Raw genomic sequence first — 22,049 nt, 5'->3', positions numbered from 1 at the left:
TTGGCATGAAGCTTTAGCCCCTGTTTCTGGATGGATGAAAGCTCTGCAGCTCCCGCTCCCAACCTCCCCGGGAATTTTCCCAGAACCCCTCACTCACCTGCTCAGCTCTTTGAGCAATGCCTGTGGCTGCGGCTCAAGAGTCTCTGACACCTCACTGCTCTTGACCTTAGAAATGCCCCATATGCCCTGGCAGGTCCCTTCTGCTACCTGAACTTCCACCTCTGCTTCAGTGTTGACCCCATCCTGCTCAGTGTGGAGCAGCCTCAGCACCCCTCCTGTGACTCTGTACGGCACTACCCTGGCCCTCGGCTCTCTTCCTGTGTCAGTCCGTCTCTTCGCGTGTGTCTCTCTTTCCTTCCCTCTCGCCCTGTCTCTGCTAGCCTGTCTCTGTCTTTACATGCACTCCTGCCGTCTCTCCTCGGGCTCCCTATTTGTGGGTCCTGCCCCTGTCTCTGCACAGTCTCTCTTTGCCTTTGTCCCTGGGCTCACCTGTTGGATCTGATCCCCCAACCTCTTCCCTCACTCCCTCGCCACGTTCCCACGCCATCTCTCACAGAGGAGAAGAGAGTTGCTTGTGAACTTGGCCCTTAGGGACCAGGACAGGATAACCGCCTCTATCAATCAGCCTCTGCCCTGGGTCAGACTTCCATTAGCAGTAACCAGCCTGGACAGGAGGCAGACACACTACTGGGCTAGGCCTAGAGGTGATAAGACCCAGATTGAATCACGGGGGACATGAGACAGTCACCATTAGCCCTGAGGAGCTGTGGGAGCATGCATTATTGCAGTGGTCAGCAGGTGACTGGAAGTGATGAGTCTGGGAGTGGGAATCTGCCTCTTCCTGGCTCAGTGCGAGCTTTCGGGGTGGGAAAAATGGAGGCAGAGCTCAGTCCCCTGACACAGTGGGCTAGGGAACTTAGTGAGCCAGAAGCCTGGGGTCACTCAGAGAAGGTTACTGGTGTTCCAGGAGTGAGAGGAAGGGAGAGCCCACCTATTCCCTTGGGCAGAATGGAACAGGGGAAGAAACGGGAGGCGGGGGCCCTGCTGGTCCACCAGGCCTCCACATGCGTGCAAACACATGTACACCATCTCTCTTCCATTTGTTTGACTCTGTGCTGGGCTGCAACAGCACAAGGAAAACTCGCCCCACCACTGCGTCCCGCCTGTCCACCAGGACTTCTGACTTCCATCCCTCCCATTGCGCCCGGGGCCTTGGGAATGTGAAGTAGCCGATGACAGTCAGGGTCTGCAGGTCTGGGGGCATTGACCTGAGGTTGCCTCACCACCAGGTGAACCAGGTGACCTCAACCATGAGGCAGGGCAAGCAGCTGAGGGGACTAGAGTAAGGGAAGATCCCAGAGCCAAACCCCTACCTGAGGCCCAGTGCCCCTCTCCCAGAGCGACGTCATCCCAAGAATCGGCAAGAGACACGGCCAAGGGATAATAAATATAATTGCTGTGACGGAACCTTGCCTAGGGAAGCAGGAGGCCTCTGTTCCCAGCCCCGCCTGGCCCCTCCCGCATGCTGAGGGTTAGTTAGATGCTTGGAGATCGCCCGGGGGCTGCTAGAGGCTAAGGGGGTGGCGCCCCGCCCCCAGCCCCTGGAGCTGCCCCTAGCCCAGGACGTCCAGGTAGACGGGAGGCGCCTGGGCCAGGGCTTGCAGCCGGGCGTGCACATCCTTGATGCTGTGGCGGTGCTGCGGCTCCCGCTGCCAGCAGCCACGCATGATGGCATAGACCTCTGGGGGGCAGGCGCGCGGCCGCTCCAACTCCCGGCCCTGCGTGATGCACTCGATCGCCTGGAGCCACCAGAGAGACAGAGAAGAGGACAGGCGAGGTGGGGGCAGGGGCGCAAGAGCAGCCCTGCCCCACTGAGGCTGCCACGCACACCATCCACGTCCGCGCCCCTCGGCTCCTGATGCGCTAAAGGTACACAGTGAACCCCAAAATTCCTGTTCGGACACTGAGAAGTGGGGCTCTGGGAAGCCTGGGTAAGACTGCTCCCAGAAGGCTGGAATCAGACCTGAAGAAGACTTGCCAGGTGGGCTGAGGAAGGAGAGGGACTGAAGTATTTGACAAGTTCACCAGCTTAATGTTGGAGGTTGGTAGGAGGAGGGGAAGGGTCCCCTGGCTCTCAGCCCCAGAGAGGAAAAAAAGAAAATCAAGCACAATTGCAGTTAAAGTCCTTAAAAGAGGCTACATTTGAAAGCAAAAGGCAACCCTCACTTCCTTCTCCATTCTGTGGGTAACACTGCATGGAGAACCTAGGTTCTCTGAAAAAAAAAAAAAAACTGCAGCAAGAGAGGTCAAAGTTAGACTCCAGGAAGGACTGCTAGAACAGCTGAGAAATCCAAAGGAGAGATGACAGCAGGGAGATGGGTGGAGAAGGGGCCTGGAGCCTCTTCCCCTCTTTCCCCCTCCTCCCCATTAAAGGACTTGGGTTATGGGCAGCATTAATTCCATTCCTTCTTTCAGTGCTTGAGAAAATTAAAATCTATAACCCTCTCCCCCACCCCACGAGCCTCCAGGGAGCAGACTGCATTAAGAGGAGAAATGGAAACTGACAGCTGTGAGCCAAGGAGGGGGCGGGAGCTGCTCTGGGAGACAGAACACCTGGGGCCTGCTCTGGCTGTGGCTAACCTGGAGGACTGGGGGAGGAGGCAGGACTGTCCTTCTGAGAATCTAACCTCCAGCCTTCCTGCTGTAGGGTCAGGTCCTCTTACCCATGCCTTTCCCTTCCACCCTGTTAATGCCCACTATAAAATTCAGCTAAGGATCTGGGTCCAGGCTCTATTTAGAATGTTTGGAGATTCCTCCAGGAACCAGCCGGACGTGGACTCCGGACGGTAAGAGGAGGAAAGACTAGAAGAGGAAGAGATCTGGGCTGAATGGAGGGAGGAGTACCTGCAGGATGCTGGCAGTGGCAGAGGGGCAGAAGGAGGACCAAGTTCCCTGACGATGGGATTCGAAGGGAAGGGAAGGGAGTGCCGGGGCGGGGGGCGGGGCTGACCTCGGTGTTGGACAGCTGGTACCAGGGCTGTTTGCCGTAGGTGAAGATCTCCCAGAGCACCACCCCGAAGCTCCACACGTCGCTCTCCGTAGTGAACTTGCGGTAGAGGATGCTCTCCGGCGGCATCCAGCGGATGGGCAGCATGGTCCGGCCTCCCACCTGCCGGCGAGCGAGTGCAGCGTTACCTCTAGGGGGCGCCCGCCAGGCCAGCCCGGCCCTGTCCGCCATTGAAGATAAACACATGGGGCGGGGCGGGGTGGCGCACGCCTGTAATCCCAGAGGCTCGGGAGGCTGAAGCTGGAGGGTGGCGAGTTCAAAGGCAGCCTCAGCAACAGCGAGGTGCTAAGCAAGTCAGTGAGACCCTCCTGTCTCTAAATAAAATACAAAAAAGGGCTGGGGATGTGACTCAGTGGTTGAGCGCCCCTGAGTTCAATCCCTGGTACCACCACGCCCCCCCCCCCAAAAAAAAAAAAAAAAAAAAACAAAAAACACGGGGTCTAGGGGCCAAAGCTAAAAGGGAAATTCCAATGGTGCTGGTTCTGATCACCCAGGATAGCGGAAGAGCCAGACCCTCCTCCACTGGGGGCCAAGGAGGTAGGAGGGGATCAAAAATCAGAGGCCAGAGTCTCAGACTCCAATCAGAGGAAGGGGAGGGTGGGTCACCAGGACAGGGTCTTGATGGGCTTTGGGTCCGAGGTGTCAGTTTGGATGCTGCAGGAAGGCTTGGGCACGAAAGACCCTTACTCGGTAATAGTCAGTGCTGTAGATATCCCTGCTCATGCCGAAATCGCCGATCTTGACCACTAATCCCTGACCCACCAGACAGTTGCGTGTGGCCAGGTCCCGGTGCACAAAATGCAAACTGGCCAGGTACACCATCCCTGCAGCCACCTGGCTAGCAATGGCCAGCAGCTGCCCAAGGCCCAGGGGGCCTGGAGCCACATCCTCTCCACCAGCAAGCAGCTTAGCGTCAGGCCCATGGGACCTGTGAAAGAGAGGGGAGAAGGGACCAGTTGGGACAGAATCCTCAGGGAGTCTGGGAATTGGGATTCCCCCAGAGCTGGGTGTGAAGCAGGAGAACATTGGGGGACAGAAATGGAGAAAGGGAAGAACGGGGAAGCAGCTGTTAGGAGGCATTGAAATGGGGGGGGGGGCTGAACAGGTGTACGCACCCCAGGGCTTCTGCCAGAAAGAGCCCCACATCCCCACATCCAGGCCTTCCTCTCAGGAAGCCCCCTTGAGCTCCAGCCCCAGCATCTAGCTGCCCACAGCCCCTACCTCTCTTGCCATGGGCACTTTGGTCTCAGCCCTTGCCAAGCTGAGCTCAATCTCTTTCCCGCAAGTCTGCCCCACCTAATGAAAGGAGCCTCCTTCTCCCAGGCTCTGGGCCTGACACCTGGGAGTCTCCTTGATCCTCCTGCCCTCCGGGTCCAGCTATTTCCATGGGCTTTTCCTTCCTTCTAAAGGTTTCTAGAATGCCATTCACCTCATCCTCTTCCTTAATCCAGGTCAATGATGGTCACTCCTCTCCATCCCCAACATCCCTCTGACACCTTCACCTCAGCGGACTGCCTTGCCAGCAATGCCCTTTCCTACTGGCCACCTATTTTCCTACATTATGAATTCGAGGTATTTTTTAAGCCTCTCCAAAGAACTAAGCACCAGAAACCAGGTCTTGGCAGTGCAGTGTGTGGGTCACTTGATGGGCAGCAGGGGAGGGGAAGAAGTCAGGAATGTTTCCTGGAGAGGACATCTAAACTGACAGCCAAGTCCTGAGGAAGACAAATGGGTAGCCATTCAAAGGAGACCAAGACAGGCAAGGGTGAAGAGACTGGAGGAAGGGCCAGGGAAGCAGGCGAAGGGAACTGGACACATGAAAGCCCAGAGGGGGAAGGAACAGATAGCCCCTCCTAGGGGAGCCCCCAGACCCATCCAGGAGTGTTCAGGAGGCCTCCTCTGGTTCTCCCAGAGTTTCATGCAGCATTTGAAGCTGTTCCCACAGCCTAGGCCCCATTAGGTAGCATTTCCCTGGCCTGCATCCCCTGAGACCAGCGCCATGCCTGCACCTGGTCTAGTGAGCAAGAAACGGACTCATCCTGGGCCTTCTCTGGAGCCTGGCTCCTCTCTGCTACTCCAGCTGCAGCCTTACCTTCTGCACTGGCTGCACCTCCCACTGCTCTGACCTTCCAGTGCCCCCCCAGTCCACAGGGTGAGCTCAGACTCAGCCTCCCCCAGCTGAACTGTGCAGCCTGACTTCATAAATGACCCAGGGTTCCCTGGGGGATGCTTGGGGACCAAATCACAACCATCAGCTGGACAGTCGCCCAGCCCTTTCTCATCTAGAACTGGAACTCTGCATTGTCCTCCGGGCCCCAGTGGGGACAGTGAGGTCAGAGAGAGCCTTGGCAAAGAAGGTTCAAAGAATAGGGGCAGCCGATTACACACCCTGACTTCTGCCTCGCTAATCCTGCCCATCCTCCCAGGGCCCAAGTTCATGGGAGGATTCGACTAAGGGAACATGCAATCATACAGCTAGGAATTAAGAGCAAAGATTCTACTTGGGGTCTCATCCTCCTGGGGCCATTCACTACCTGTATGCCCTTAAGACCTGGGAGTCTCCTTGATCTTCCTGCCCTCCATGTCCAGCTATTTCCATGGGCTTTTCATTCCTTCTAAAGGTTTCCAGAATGCCTCCCTTATCTGTAAAACAGGTACACACACCCTCCACCGCTCGGGTACCTTGGACTAAATCTAGGGGTGTTCTATCACTGAGCTACATCCCAGCCATTTTAATTTGACAGAGTCTCAATAAATTGCCCAGGTGGCCTTAAACTTGCCATCCTTCTTTCTGTCTCAGCCTCCTGAGTTGCTGAGATTAAAAGCATGTGCCACCACACCCAGCTCAGGCACATTGCTTGAAGTGATTAAAATTACCTGCACAAATAAATAAACATATGAGGGTCATTCTGTCTAAAGCCAAATAAATTTTGTGTGACTGTCTTCAAATAAAAATTGCCATACATGTTTAGAGACTATGAAAAATAAATACATATTTATAGTGTTGTACAAAATACATATGTTCAGGACGGGCACAGTGGTACACACCAATAATCCCAGCCACTCCAGCTGCTGGGCCAGGAGGATCACAAGTTCAAGGTCAACCCCAGCAATTTAGCAAGATCCTGTCTCAAACTAAAAAATGAAAAAGGCTGGGGAGCTGGACACAATGTAATCCCAGAGGCTACAGAGGCTGAGACAGGAGGATAGCAAGTTCAAAGCCAGCCTCAGCAACTTAGCAAGGCCCTAAGCAATTTAGCGAGACCCCATCTCAAAAAAAAAAAAAAAAAAAAAAAAATAAAAAGGGCTCAGGGGTTAAATGATTCAATCCCAACAAAAGAAAGTAGGTACATATGTTCAGGCACACAGAACCACAAAAGAATGAACTGTAAAGTACATAACATGGGCCCGGAACATAGAAAGCACCTGATCACTGTTTGTTACTGACTGTGGTCATCTACTCGGCCACCTCCCACAGGCATGGCTTCTACGTGCCAAACACAAACACACATCCTTGCATCCAGCCATCCTTGAGTGTTGCTCGTGCCTTCTGCTAGAGCAAATTCTCTGTCCACTAACACGGTCCTTTGCACAGACCATCCCTACCTCCTCTACCACCTTTTCTCCCTTGCTTCCTCTACCAACTGCTCCTTCCAGATCCTTCCTGGCTTCCTCTTCAGTCCGACAGACAAGCAGGGGCACACTTAAAGTGAAGGGACGACAGGAGCTCAGAGCCAGGGCCTGGGGGCCAGCACCACAGCCAGGTGCTCATACCGGAGGAAGCGGTTGAGGTCCCCGTGCCGCATATACTCAAAGACCATGAGCAGTGGGCGGCCCTCGGTGCAGACGCCGAAGAAGCGCACGATGTGCTGGTGCTGCAGCATGGTCAGCAGCTCGGCCTCGCGCTGGAAGTCCTGCCGAGCGCTCTCGGACACCTCCTTCAATGCCTGCAGTCAGGAGTGGGGACAGCACTGAGGTGGCCCTCATGGCCCTGCCTCCAGAGCAGCCCACCCAACCATCTGTCCTGAGCCATTTCAGACCCAGAAACCTCATCCCAGCCAGAGCACCCTGTCCCGACGGTCCTGTAGGAGGTGGGACCCAGGCCAGCAGTTCCCCATGGCCAGGGCCTCACCTTGACAGCCACCAGCATCTTGTCCTGCTCAGGCAGCAGGTTGTGGCACTCGGCCAGGAAGACCTTGCCAAAGGCACCCTCGCCCAGCTCCCACTTGAGCACGATGTCCCGGCGCTTGATGTGGTGGACACCTAGGAAGGGCTTTCGGGGTCAGGTGGGAGCCCCAGACGTGGGTGGGATGGCAGTGATGGGCAGGACAGCCTGCCCAGCCAAGTGGGTGGACGGGCCTGAAATCCAGCCTTTACTTCTTCACCAACCCCATGCCATCGTGTGGGACAGCATCTGCCCACAGGGTGTGGGCACTGTGGCCCTGGGCTGTGACCGGAAAGCAGGCTGATGCCAACTGCAGCTGGAATAGGAATGGGCGTGGGAAGGTGAAGGCATGGATTGGTCATGCCCGGGGCAGGCAGGGCACTGGCCCAGGGGCTTCTAGACACACATACACATACTCGCCCTTGACCCAGCACGGCCCTTACAGGCATCACTGAAGTATTGTGGATTCTCAATGATGTGACCTTGGAGCCCGGAGCCTTTGCCCTCAGTAGGGGAAAGAGAGCTGCCACCCAATGTCATGAAATGCAGAGACATGGCCAGCCCATCCTCTGGAGCCAGCACAGCAGGGCCTGGAGAAGAGACACTGTTGCATGGAAGGGGTTCCAGCCTAGGCACCCATCCTGGCCCTCTCATAACTTGAGTGCCAGACCACCCCCATCCCATAAATTGCAGGGGGAGGGAAGGAGGGCCAGGGAGCAAGACAGCAGGCGGTGGGGGAAGGGGAAGGGGAGGCACCAGGGCCTCTCTCTCTGTCTGGCTCCTGTCCAGCCCAGGCCTCATGGGTACCAAAGAACTCCCCTGCTGCTCCCCTCACAGAGCCCAGACCTCCCAGACCCACTTAGTGTTTGACTACAATCCAGCCACCAATTAGCAGCTGCTACCTCTGAAACCACCCTGCGCCAGCCAGCGACACACACACACACCGGAGCCCCGCAGCCAGGCCATCCTCTGTGCTTCAAGCACACACGCCCTAAAACTCCACGTGTACACACCCTGCGCCCCGCAACACAGAGTCAGGAAGAGCCAGTAGGAAATAAAGCCAGTAGGACAGACAGACAGACAGACAAAGACAGCCCTCTACAGCTTTCCCACTCACGGTTGATCCCAAACTTGTTTCTCCGTCCGCATTTGTTGAGCACAAGGAGCAGCGCAGAAAGGAAGAGGCAGGCAAAGACGGCCAGGCCGACAGCCACGGAAACCTGGGGGTGGGGTTCATCCAGAGGCTTCTCCGCCACCCTCAGAGCTCCCCATAGCAAACCATTTCTCCATCCTGCCTAGGAGCCCAGAGCCAGGCCCCAAACCTGTTCCGGCTCCTGTGGGACCCTGGCCTGGCTGTGGGAGTCGCTGACAAGAGCTCCCTGCTCTGCCCAGAAACAACATGCAGACAGCCTCTAGCCCAGCCTCCCAACCTCAAGTCCTGCCCAAGCTCCTCCTTCCCATGCTCACCCCAAAAGGCGTCTCATCCTTCTTCTCCACTGGGTCTCTGGAGGTACTGTTAGTGTCTATGGGGACACAGGGCATGAAGGTGGGCCTTGGCACATCTGTGTCTGCTCCGAAGACTACCTGCCCTGGCCCCAACTGGCCTCTCAGGGATCAGGCACCCCCTACCCCAGCCTCAGCTCCAGGGACCAGACACAAGCTGCCTTCCAATCTGGGCTACTCACCCACTGGGGAGAAGGAGACTGTGGCAGGAGGGAGGAGAGAAAGCAGTCAGGTGGAGGAGAACAGCAGTGAGTCCCTGACCCTCTGGACTCATCCCTTCCTGGGACAGGGATGGGAGGGGATAGGGCTGCTGGGCCTCAAGGGAGAAGGTGCACATGGCCCTCTTCCAGCTGGTGCATGCTTCTCTCTCCAGCCAGTCTGAATGGATGGGATAGCTCAGGGGTTCAGAAGTCCTGGCTTGGGGCTAGAAGGCCAGCCCAGAGCTGGACGCCAGCCCCTTTCTGTCCAGGACCAAGCACTCCAACTTCCGGGTCAGGGGTCATAGCAGGAAGGGGGCCAATCCACCCTGGACACCTGGATGCCCACCCCAGATGGAGCCCAGGAGTGGGGGCAGGGTTCAGGGTGGTTCTCACACCAGGGATGGGGTCCTCGGGGTTGAACTCAAAGGGGTTGTCCATGAAGGCAGCCATCACATAGTCGGCGGCCTGGCCATAGGGATTGGTGGCCAGCAGCGTGTAGTTGCCATTATTGACGTGGGTGGGCTGGTTGAGGCGAAGGCAGCCATGCCTCATGGTCTCATTGGCCAAGGCTGGCTCCAGGAACTCAGTGAAGATGAAACTGGTCTCATTGAGCACGGAGCCATTGAAGAGCCAGCGTAGGGAAGGCGCCGGCTGCCCGTCCACGGAGAAAGGGATGCACCAGTGATGTAGTTCCACTGCTGTATCCAGCTGCACACTGGCTGGGACTATGGGCCAGAGAGCAACAGAACAATCAGGGGACAGCTGGAGGGAGGCTTCAAGGACCTGACAAGTTCAAGGGCAATGGGAGAGAGCCAGAGCTCAGATGGGACGCTCAAGAAAACCAGATAAGAAGGTCTTATGATATTTACAAGGAGCAACGGACATTTAGAAGAAAGTTAAATAAATCTGGCAGCAGGCATACAAAATTAAGGATTAAAGAACTTCAGTGGCAGGCCTAAAATAAACAACAGCCCTAGAGAAGCAGCCTGCCAACAGCTTGTGGCAATTTTTTTTTTTTTCCTCTTTTTTGTGTGACTGGGGATTGAATCTAGGGACACTTCACCTCTGAGCTACCTCCCCAGACCTTTTTAAAATTTTTTTTAAATTGTAAGACAGAATCTCAGCAAGTTGCCCAGGTTGGCCTCAAACTTACAATCCTTCTGCCTCAGCCTCCCAAGTAGCTGGGAGGGGGCCACCACGCCCAGCCAAAAATGATTTTGAAAAAAATCAGTATGGGTATGGGAAAGGATGGGGTTGGTGCTGGGGAGATAAAGGGGGGTCTTCAGAAGTGCCGGTAAGGTAAATTAATGTTTAAAGTGTGTGTATTTTATGCACATTTCTGTGTCTTTCACAGTAAAAGAAAAAAGGTGCAGGAGCAGTGGCACATGCCTGTGATCCCAACAGCTTGGAAGGCTGAGTCAGGAAGATCACGAGTTCAAAGCCAGTCTCAGCAATTCAGTGAGACTCTGTCTCCAAATAAAATACTTTAAAAGGGCTGGGATGTGACTCAGTGGTTAAGCACCCCTGGGTTCAATCCCTGGTACCAAAAAAATAAAAAAAAAGTGATATTAAGTAGTAGATTTAAGATGATTTTTTGGCAGATTTAGAGAAAATAGGTAACATGTTTAAAGAGGAACAAGGGTGAGGAAGATCCCTCTTTTAAAACTAGGGTGCAGCCTTCCAGTTTTGGTGATTTGGGGTTCCTTCGACTGAAGGTCCAACCCCTAACTTGTTCTACCTACAAAATTCGGTTTGCAGCAAATGTTGACCCAAGCTGGAAATTCAATGCAGGGCACTAGTAGAGTCTTGGCACCAATTTTAAAGTGGCCATTCCAAACCTAGAATAAAATCCTAAATGAAAAATAAAAATAAAATATAAAATAATAAAGCTAGGATTCAGGGCGAAGGCCTTGGAAGGGCGGGGATGGAGAAACACTGGAGCAGAGGGAAGTCAGGCAGCTGGCGTGGAAGGCCTCAGGTACAGGGCTTGGGCAGGGGCCAGAAAGAAATCCATCTCCATCCCTCTGGCCTTGATGAGCCCCTAGGACTTCCCCCAAAGGATCAGGTTTTCATGGGAATCTGGAAACGGCTGGGAAGGAGCAGCTGTGGAGGCACACCCCATCCTTCCCTCAATCCCCCCTCATCCTCTTTTCAGGGAAGAAGAGTTGAGTGGGGGTAGGTGCGAGGCAATCGTGGGGACTCACAGGAGACGTTGACCTGGACAGAGACCTCAGCCCGGCCCACGTCATTCTCTGCCCAGCATGTCACATTCTTCCTGTTCAGGTCACTGGTGACATTGGCGAGGGTCAGCCCCAGGGACGGCAGATTCCCAGATTTCTGGATCAGGGAAGAGGGGGAAATCAGGAAGGTTTCAGCTGCAGGGGGTTGGAGCGGATGTCTTTTGGGGGTCCAGATGGAAAGGAGAGGAGGCTGCTGGGAAGGGAAAGAAGGAGGGATGGGAGAGGACATGACAGGGAATGGCCTCCTCCTTTCCAACTGGTTCACAGACTCTCTCCCAGATCACTTATTTAACGACCTGAGAAACATAAAAGCTTAACCAATAATGCCTAAATGGGCACAAAATACTCCAAACCAAAACTAAAGTGACCATCTGAGCAGCTAGACAGATGCCATGAATCCCAAGTACCACATTCATACAAGAGCCCACTAGGGAAGCAAGTAGAACCTCCATACCTAGTGACACTTGTTTTACACACAGTTCTAACAGACTCAGACTCAGCCCAAGGAAGGCCAGTACTGATAAAAGGTGGCAGTTAGAAACCACGACAGCGCTTCCCCTCCTTTGGCGGGTGAAGACAGTGAGTGAGGTTAGAGAGGCTAAGTGACTCGATTCTGAATTACTATCTAAAGATTGAATCAGAGCCAGGCATGGTGGCACACGCCTGTATCCCAGCAGCTCGGGAGGCTAAGTCAGGAGGATCGAGAGTTCAAAGCCAGCCTCAGCAACTCAGCAAATCCCTAAGCAACTTGGCGAGACCCTAACTCTAAATAAAATATTTAGAAGGGCTTGGGGATGCGTCTCAGTGGTTAATTGCCCCTGGGTTTAATCACCAGTACAAAAAAAAAAAAAAAAAAAAAAAGGATTGAATCAGAGCCAGGAACAGGAAGTTTGAGGAAGGAGGATCACAAGATCAAGGCCAGTCTTGCAACTTAGCAAGACCCTGTCTCAAAACAAAACAGAACAAAATAATTTTAAGGAATTGGGGATGAAACGCAGTGGTAAAGCACCTTGGGTTCAATCCTCAGTACAAAAAAATTTTGAATCAGGTTCAAATTCTCTTCCTAAGAAACCATGGCTGTGTCATGTCATGTGTAAATTCTGTGACCTAAACAGAAGACAATTCTTCATCTTGCTGAACCATGGGGTTTTATGTTTGTTTTGTGAACTGAAAAGGTGGACAAAACCATCTCCTGGGGATCGAACTCAGGGCCTTGTGCTTTCGAGGCAAGCACTCTACCAGCTGACTTATCTCCCTAGTCCTTAAAAGCTATTTTCAAAGACTGGTGAAAATCGGTGAGGGGGGAGACAAATCTTGTTTATCCGAAAATCTCACAAATGTAGACTCCCCTGAGCACATGCAAGAGGAGGCGGGCCCTCCCTGAGCTTGCACTGGAATATGCGAGTGCCACGGTTCCAGAAGAGTGCCTGACCTTTTGTGCAAGTTGGGTTTTGCATGCCCTCCCTCCCTCTTTCTCCCTCTGTGTAACCCCATTAGGATGTGACTTTTCGATAGGAAGTTTTTAGGAAACACAGGTGTTAGCAAACATGTAAATTTCCCAAAGAGGAAGCAAATACCTGGAGTTTCCCAAAGCAGATAGCTGACTTAAGGTGTCTGCACGCATAGACATGTCCAAACCCTTGCCTCTGCCTTGTCCCCTCTTGCTCGCTCCTTTCACAGTGACTGGAATCCTTGCTCAGGGTTCCAGCGTCCCTCTTGTGTATGTTCCAGGGGTTTTCAGCATTACTGGGGTGGACTCCTCTCCCATAGCAAGGTCCTCCAAACTGAACATCACACCCTCAGTCCCACGGGCCCACACCCCTGGTCCCTGTGAGTTCACTTCTGCCACCCAGATGGGGCCAGCTTTACCGATGGGTACAACCTGTTGTCAGAGTCTTGTAAACAAGGCCTCTGCGTCTGCCATGGCTCTTCTCAGCTGCCTGTAGCCAGCTTGAGGATAGAGGGCAAGGTGGGGAAGGTGCCCAGAGACGTATCTGAATAACAAAAAGAGGCCAGAGAATGCCCCAGGGCAGACAGGACATCAGAAGGCCAACATGTCCAGGTCCTCAGGGTACAGATAAGAAAATGAAAGTGCAGGCAGATTATGGGATTTTTCTGAAAGACACTCTAAGAAGTAATTAGTGAAAGAGCTGGAAACAGACCTGCGTCTCCTTTACTAATGCGCTCAACACACACCCAAGACTGAGGCTTCCAGCATCTCCATGAAGAGACTCCAAAGACCCCCCCAAAAGTGTGCATGACCAAAGACATAGCCCATGTATGGGTGTGCACCTACACACACACACACACACACACACACACACACACACACACACATACACACACACACCAGGCTACAGTAGCCTTAGCTAGAGAGGCAGTGAATGAGGGGATATTCTGTTGGGTCCCTCTGAGCTCCAACATATGAGCTCTGAGCCCCTCTTTCAGCCAGCACTCTTCCCAGAGAGGAGCAAGGAGCACTAAGTTCTGTTGGGTCCAGTAGAGTTTGGGATCCCTGCTGGACCAGCATCTGCCCTGAGGTGTCTCTCTCTCTCTCTCTCTCTCTCTCTCTCTCTCTCTCTCTGAGGATTGAACCCAGGGGTGCTTAACCACTGAGCTACATCCCTAGCCCTTTTTATTTTTCATTTTGAGACAGGGTCTAGCTAAGTTGCTGAAGATCTCACTAAGTTGCTGAGGCTAGCCTCGAACTTGGGATCCTCCTGCTTCAGCCTCCCCAGTCATTGGGATGAAGGTGAGGGGTCCTGCCCTGCAGTTGTCCTGAGGTTTTCCATGTGCCCTGGGATGCCCCACGGTGCTAGCCTGCCATCTTTGTCTAAACCATCTCTTCCAACCCTCACCCTCTATGCACTGTTAATCCACTTTGCTGCCTCTCTCCGTCTTCATTCCCGTGCCCTGCCGGGGCCTCTCCTGGACAGCAAGGAGAAGGTGGGGGGTCTCTCACCGTCACTGTGGCTGACCCCTCCAGCTCCGTGAGGATCCATCCAGCCTGCTGCAGGCTCTGCCCCTCCACATGGCACTGCAGCAACACATTGTCCCCAACTTCCACTGAGGCATTGGACATCTGGACCTTCAGCGTGGGCTCACCTGGACACCAGGATGCCCAGGGGGCATTAGAGCCGGGTGTGGCCTTGGAACCCCATCCTGGGCATGCTTCCTCCCTCACCTGGAGCTCAGGCAACTCCCTCAACCTTCATTTTCCTCCCTCACCAATGTTGGTCCCCTGGGCATTGTCCAGCACCTGCCCCCAACTTCAGGCAGGTGGCCAGCCCTCTTTCCCCACACCTGGCAGGACTCCAACACCTACCGCAGCTGGTGTTGTGACTGAGGGCCAGGGGCTGCTCTCTGGGTCCCGAGCACTGCAGCCTCTGGGCACGCACGCCACCGAGCCCCTCCTCCTCCCAGCGCTGCAGCCAGTGCAGGGCACAGGAACAGCGCAGCGGGTTCCCCAACAAGACCCTGGCAGACATAGGCGACACCAAGAGTCAGGAAGTGGGCAGCATGGGGCCTCAGAAGCCACAGGGAATGAATTAGACAACAGGGAGGAGGATCTGGAGGTGAAGGAGTGCAGTGCAGGACAGGTCCCTGTCATGACCCAGTTAAAGAAAGAAAGGCTACTTGGGAGGCTGAGGCAGGAGGATCACAAGTTAGAGGTCAGCCTTGGCAACTTAGACCCTATCTCAAATTTAAAAATAAAAAGGGCTGGGGATAAAACACAGTGGTGGAGTGCCCCTAGTTCATCATTTTCAGTCACCAGTACCAAAAAAAGAAAAAAAGAAAAAAAAGAAAAAGAAAGAAATACAGAAAGTCAAAGACTACAGGGGGTCCCTTAACTTGGGCTCCCAGGATGACAAGTCAGGCAAGGGTCTCAGCATGATGACAAGGAAGGAAGGGTATGGCTTCCTGAAGGGACCCAGAGGGCTCACATGCCCACCAAGTGCTGTGGACCAGTGCCGCCTCACTCCTCCAGCACGCATGGTGTGCTGGACGTGTGGCAGGTGTGCCTGTGATCTGCTCAGCACTGCCCAGGACTCCACCCCCAGCCTCCTGGGCACACACATAACCAGTGGTCCAGGCCAGCTCCCCGACACCGCCCTACCCCCAGTGCAGTAAGTAGCCCCTTCCACAGTTAGTCCCCCACGGGAGGGGCCGGGTCAGGGACGGTTACAGACATGCACCCCGTCCCCATTCAGCTCACAAACACATGGCCCCAAAGAGACACCCCCATGTGCATCCCCAACCCCACCCCTAACCTTTCCTAGAAGAGACAGTGACATACCATCACACAGAGACACAAGTGCACATGGACCCACACATCACATACCCTGCGCCCTGGCCCCCGGGAGCCCCCACACTCACAGCTCCTGTAAGGAGAGGCCCTGCACGGTTTTCCAGGAGAGAGACTCCAGGGCATTGAAGGAGAGATTCCTGCAGGAGTTGACAGGGTGAGACAGACCCCAGACCCGGTGAGCCACGACCTCACTCTGACCTCACTCTGACCCAGCGTGAGGGAGGAGGCGAGGAGTAAGTTGACATTGGGCTCCCCCTCCCCTACCCAGGCAGCTAGAAGGAGCCCAGGGAGCATGTGTGACCGCGTGGGGGGGCAGTCAGGGCAGGTAAGGCTTTGCGAGTCCAGTTCTCTGCCTGGGACAACAAGGGTTAACCCCACGTAACCCCCTCCCCAGACTCCAGGGAGGGGGATCTAAGGGAACAGCCGTTCCCCCTCCCCCACCTTGGGCCCCAGCTGGCAAAGTGCTGAGGCCACAGCTGGGGGAAGGGACTCCATCTGTACTCCCCCACAGCAGAGGAGGGACAGAACCCAAGCTCCCACACTCCTTTGCCCCCTGCTGGCTGGAGGACAAGGATCTCAAAGTACTTCCTTAGGTCCCTTCCCCCTCCTTCCTGTTCCTCCCCAGGGACTAAGGAATATGGCAGGAAAAGACCCCAGGGCTGCAGCTCCCTAGCTATAGAGATGAAAAAAGTGAGCCCAGCAAGGGGCCTGATCCAGGCCACACAGGACATTGGTTCGGGACCCCCATGCTCTGTGCCTGCTGCTCCTGGGGAACTCTTCTGTGAGGGGCCTACCCTGACCCTTCTCCTTCATCCTAGAATTTGCGAGAGGCACTGTCACACAAGGACCAGAACCATTACCACTCTGGAGACAGAAAGAACTGGGTGTGAGTCCCATCCTGCTGTGTGACCTCAGCCCAGAAACTTAGCCCCTCTGATTCTCTATCTCTATCACCACGTTGACTTAACGGTTCATTGACGTAAGAATTGTGAAACGACATTGAGTACACATTTCTAACTGAGGTTAAAAAATCCCAGTACACAGTGAGTGACAAGACATCACTTCTGTTGTGGTTGTTGTTGTTGTTGTCAATCACTGGACCTAACTGGGTCAGCGGCAATGTGGTGGCACATGCCTGTGATTCCAGCTACTCAGGAGGTTGAGATAGGAGAATGGAAAGCTCGAGGCCAGCCTCAACAACTTAGTGAGACCCTGACTCAGAATAAAAAATAAAAAGGGCTGGGGATGTGGCTCAGTGGTGGAGTGCCTCTGGGTTCAATTTCCAATACACTCCCCCCCCCGCTCAAAAAAAAAGATCACAGGACTCAGCAGAGTTTAGAGGACACACAACTCCATACATGGTGGCCACTCTGCCCTTCCCATATCTCCCCAGTTCCTAGTGAGGGGAGAAACTGAACTTCTACCCTCAGAAACCCAGAAAGGAATTGCCAGGGACTCCGAGGGTCTCTTCTATCTACTTCATGCCCCTCTCTACCCTCTACAGGAGAGGCAGCTATGAATCCCCTGGAGGGTGACAAGTGGAAGATCTGATATCCGGCTCCCAGGAAGGCAGTGGAAGATGGTCTGCTCCCTTCGGCTGGTGTATAACTGAACTCCGGAAAGACAGACTGGGCAGGAAACTAAGAAAAGTGTCTCTGAAGAATGAAGTATGGAAGTGAGACAGCAAGAAGGACTTTTCAACAGTCCTGGGTGAGGCCGAGAAGTAGAGAAGATGCCCCAGGGGGATGGGGAGACAGTTTCCCTGACCAGGCTGGGGCCTTCCTCAGAACAATTCCCTGAGGAGGGCCAAGCCCATTAGCAACCCAAGTCTGGGTGTCCTCTCCACCCACCACTGCCCACCCTGGGGGTCACTCACAGGCGACTGAGTCGAGGAGTCAAATGGAAGGCATCTGGTGCCACAAAACGGAGCCCACTCTTCACGATGGTGCTGGGAAAGGTGCAGGAGGATCAGCCCCCAGTCCTCAGCTACTCTGTGCCCATCCCAGTCCCTAAGGCTGATCCCCCCACCCCTCCCCAGCTACCCTGGAGCCCTCAGACCCCTGAGCTTCCTGACTCTTCCAACCCTTCAGCCCTCGGACTCAAAGGGCCTTCCAGTCTCTTGGGACACTTGGACTCTCTCTGACCCTTTGATCCCTGGCCCCATGCTGAGCCCCACCCCACACCCGCACAGCCCTCAGCCCCCTCACAGGTTTCTTAGCTGCCCCAGGCCCTGCAGGTCACCGAGCTCCAGGCCGTGTAGATGCTGCTGATTCTCCACGTAGCTGTGGGGAGAATGGACAGTTGTCGTTGTCGCAGGCGTCAGGCCCAGACTTGGGTTCCCATGCCTACCACCCACCTCCCTCACAATAACATTTACGTATGTTCATACATGTGCACATGTATGCACCATTCACACACAGAGCCGCTTACACACATATACATGCACAGATACGAGCATACACACACAGGCTCAGAGACACACCTCCTCACAAGGGGCACACGCACAGGCATCCTCACACCTGCACACATGTGCACTCTCCCACTCCTCTTGCACCATACACACACCCAAGCACGCACACGTATACACACACAGGGGCATAAACTCATGCACAGAGATGCTCCTGCTCACGTAATTCACACATGCACACGTGTGTGCAGGAACACACATGTACGCACAGATGCACGCTCTCACTCTCACATAGGAGCACACAGGCAAAGCTCACATATACTTCTCCCACGCACATGTGGGCATACGTATGCATGGGCATACGCTCATAAACACACACCAGTTCGTTCTCAGCTTTGCGCTGTGCTTTTATGCCAGGCCAAACCATGGGGGGCCGTGCTGAAATCCTTGCTTCCTTCCACAAAGGGCCCAGGTTCATCATGGCCACTGCCCCACCCAGTACAGAGGAAGCCCTGTGGGCTTGCAAATGTGTGTTCCCAAATGTGCCTGCTCAGGAGCCACTCTCTGGACTCACAACCTCCTGCACAACCCACCCTCCCTGCCCCCTCAAAGCCTCAGGCCCCTCCCCACACTCCAGCAGCAGCCCCTACTCCCTCCCCCAATGCTTTCTTTCACAGAGCAAGCAAGATGCATAGACGCTGCAGCCAGGGACCCCTGGGCCCCTCCCTGAAACATGAGGGACCCAGGAAGGGGAAGAGGGGCAATGAGAGGATGGAGTCATGGGGTGGGGAGGAGGGACTGGCTGGCTTACACAGTGCAAGAAAGATGGGAAGTCCGAATGGGGGGTGGGAGGGAGGGAAGAAAAACAAAGAGTGAAACAGAGATACAGAAAAAGAAATGGACAGGAAGAGACTGGCAGAGAGAGAGAGAAGCAAGGAGAAAGATAAGGAAAGGGAGACAGAGAGATGGAGAGATAAGGACAGAGCTAGGGAAAGAAAGATGAGGGGGGAGAAGAAAGAAAGAAGAACAAACAGGCATTCAGGGTGATAGCTGATGGCTGGCTCTGCCTAGCTTCTGGATCTGGCATGCCAGAGAGTTCCTGAGAACTCAGCTGCCCTGCAGTGACATGTCCACACCCCCGCCCCACCCCCTGCCACTGCCACACACACACCAGGGGCCCCTGACTCACCACCAGTTCTCAGAACTCTCCCCCTCTATCCTTGGACTTTCCTTAAGTAAGCACTAAGTAAGGGAACCAAGACCAGCATCAGTGACCCCTCCTCCTCTCCACTGCCAGCCTTGGACAAAGCACAGCCACACACAGGTCCTCAGTCCCCTGAGGTCTGGGGAGTAGCATCTAGTGACTCTGAGGGAGGGCACTTCCCTGTTCTGCTCACCCCTCCCCAGCCCATGCGCAGCGTGTTTCAAGCTTTAGGGACCCAGCAAGACGGTAAGCATGTGTGGCCAGGGGCTGTGTGCAAGCTGTCAGCCAGCGTGTTCAAAGCTGCCTCGTTCATTTGGATTCATAATCAATCTGTCTATTTGAGTCCATTATCTCCTTGTTAGCTCCATGGGTGAGGGAGGAGGGAGGGGACTGTGCAGGAGGAGGTGGGGGTGATCTGACTACTGCCCCACCCAAGGGGACATCTCTGCTCACCACTCTGCATGCCCCTTCACCCCTGGGTTGAACTCACTTGGGGTTTGGAAAGAAATTGGAAAATGAGAGTACCCAAGCAGTCAGACTGAAGGCCTGGAGTGATGGATGGACAGGACTGGGGGTGACAGCCTGGATAGGTTTTCTGTCATGCAGAAACCTAGGCTTAGACCAAGACAAGGCCATCTTCTGGTCTCCCTAGGGCCATTAGAGAGAGATATTGAGTACCTTCCCGTTAATTACCACAAGATGCCCAAGTAACTCAGTGCCAATTATTGTAGGCTGCTCAAGTAACTTCCAGACAGCGATAGCCCCCACCCCGGACTTCTAGCCTGTCAAATGCATGAGACCAGAGATCCTGGCCCACCCTCTAAGTCCAGACCACAGGAGGGGACTCTTCTAGCAGTTCCTTCCCTCTTCTAGAAGTCTTGCTGGCTCCACCAGCCACACAGAATACTCAAGTATTTTCCAGTCATTACCCTGTAATGCGTGAGTATCGCTAGGGCAATTACCACAGCATACTTCCATAGGTCTCACCGGCTGCTAAAAAGTACTTGACTGTTTTGTAACTGATTATTGCACAATGTGGGGAGACTGGAGAATGCTAGAGATTCCTCCCAGTTTTGTACCTGGAAGGTAGGAGAATCTCTCAGCAATAGCCCTGTCTCCTAAACCCAAATAAGGAGACAAGGGTGGAAAGGAAGATGGGAGTGGAGGAAGAGAAGCCAGGAAAAAGGATCCCATTTCTCACATCCAAATCAAGGGGTCCTGGGGACCCTGGATGGTGGAAATGTGTAGAAGCAAGCTCAACCACCACGCTATATTTTCTCACCACCTCCCACCAATTCCAGTTTTCCCAAGTCCAGGGTAAGGGGTGGGGTTGGCTGGTCACAATCAGGAGGAGTAAGGGAATGGCTTCCCCTCGGAAAGGGGAAAGACAGAATAGTGCCACACTGAAGGGTTCTCTGCAGCTAACCACCACCCTCCATGGGAACGGCTTGAATTCCTGGATGAGCTGCAGAAGGCGGCTTCTAGAACGCTGAGCTTTCTTAGACCTGGTCTGTGAAGATTCCCCTCTCCCTTTGCCCCAAGTCAGCGACCCAGCTGCCCTGAGTTCTAGTCCACATCCAGACAGCGACCGCGGGTCTTGTTGGGGAAGGGGCAGCGGCAGCAGTGGAGGAAGCCAGAGCATCGCCAAAGGCTGCGCGGTGCCAGCCTCGCTGCGCCCGCCCCACCTGACCCAGCAATCGAGTCCGCGCCCTCGGGGCAGGGCTATGTCCTCTTGTCCTCTTGTCCCCGCGCCCCCTCGCGGGTTGGACACTCACAGCTCTGTCAGGTTCTCGGCGGTCGGCAGTTGGCGGAGGCTGTGGAGGGTCCCAGCCTTGGAACAGCGCAGCCCCGAGGGGCCAAAGGGGCAGCAGACATCGGGGCAAGATGCAGCGCCCGCAGATGCCAGCATCAGCCAAGCCATCAGGCTGCTCGGCCCGGTAAGGCGGCGGTGCCAGCCGAGCTGCCCGCGCGGTCCGCCCCGCAGCATCGCGGCGGCGTCCGCCTAGCTCTGGCTGGGCGGCAGTTCGTGCGCTCCCAGCCACCCGGCCTCCCCTGACATGTGCGCTGGGCGGTGTTAAAGACCCAGTCGCCAGGAAAGGGCGGAGCCAGCGGCCCCCGCCCGGCCCCGCCCCGCCAGCCCCAGCCCCACCCTCTCCTTCCGAAGCCCCCAAGTCTGCCAGCTCCCCTTTCGGGGCCCCCAGTACCAACCTTCTCCGTTAATATCCCCCGATCTCCAGAAGAAGTGGAGAGGCCGCCGCAGAATGCCTTCGAAGTGTCTTCTGGGGGTGGGGGAGTTGATACGTTATTTCTCCCAGAGTATAAAGCAGCTGCATTTTTAGATTGGGAGGAGGGAAGATGGTTGAGCTGGGGAAAGGTTGCAGTCCAGGTCACACTTGCCAGCCCCCGCCCTACGACCACTTGCCTGAGGGAGAGGTGCCCGTCAGTTGAGAAAAGAAGTGACACACTCTCTAAACCCTAGTAAGAAAAGGGAGAAGACCCCCCAAAGGACCAAACGCAGAGCCTGGGTAGGGAAACAGAAAGGGCCGAGAAAGAGAATTGGGTTGCCTTTAACCGCCAAAGGAAGACCAAGGAGTCGAGACCCCGCTGTCCAGGAGAAACCACAGGGTGGCGCTAGATGCCCACGCGCAAAGGTGTGAGCTCCCGGCCTGGGTCCGGTGGGTGGGGGCGCGATGGGCAGCCCCCACTGAGTACTGCGCCTCGGGTCCTAGGGCCAGTCGTCGACTCCCGCCAGGCAGCGGCCCCCGCCCCCACGAGCCGGGTAGGGCCAGGCCAAGCAGGACTGGCATCGATCGCCGTCCTGACAGGAGCATTGATTTCTTCGCGGGGAAATTAATAGATCTTCTCCTAGCTCTTCGGACGCGGGAGCCGCCCGCGGGTGGAGCTGGGGACGCGTCAGCCCTTGGAGGCTGCGCACCTGGAAAGCCCCGGGATCC

At 55.0% G+C, this 22,049-nt stretch overlaps 1 protein-coding gene across 1 annotated transcript; it reads right to left on the bottom strand.

The window, feature by feature from the left end:
* Positions 1-1,434: 1,434 nt before the first annotated feature.
* On the bottom strand, positions 1,435-21,135 carry NTRK1 (neurotrophic receptor tyrosine kinase 1). The gene is made up of 17 exons (XM_079134342.1): positions 20,871-21,135; positions 17,692-17,766; positions 17,361-17,432; positions 15,553-15,621; positions 14,501-14,652; positions 14,138-14,280; positions 11,140-11,272; positions 9,331-9,660; positions 8,918-8,935; positions 8,700-8,755; positions 8,350-8,452; positions 7,676-7,822; positions 7,200-7,330; positions 6,842-7,014; positions 3,755-3,995; positions 3,011-3,169; positions 1,435-1,799 (listed from the first exon to the last, which is right to left on the bottom strand). The coding sequence occupies exons 1-17, from the start codon at positions 21,080-21,082 to the stop codon at positions 1,614-1,616; spliced, it is 2,400 nt and encodes a 799-aa protein (XP_078990468.1). The 5' UTR covers positions 21,083-21,135; the 3' UTR covers positions 1,435-1,613.
* Positions 21,136-22,049: the final 914 nt, after the last annotated feature.

Source organism: Sciurus vulgaris, assembly GCF_902686455.1.
Source record: "Sciurus vulgaris genome assembly, chromosome: 1".
Classification (NCBI taxonomy): Eukaryota; Metazoa; Chordata; class Mammalia; order Rodentia; family Sciuridae; genus Sciurus; species Sciurus vulgaris.
Note: the sequence above shows the minus strand (reverse complement) of the source record. Positions and strands in the feature narration are given on the sequence as shown.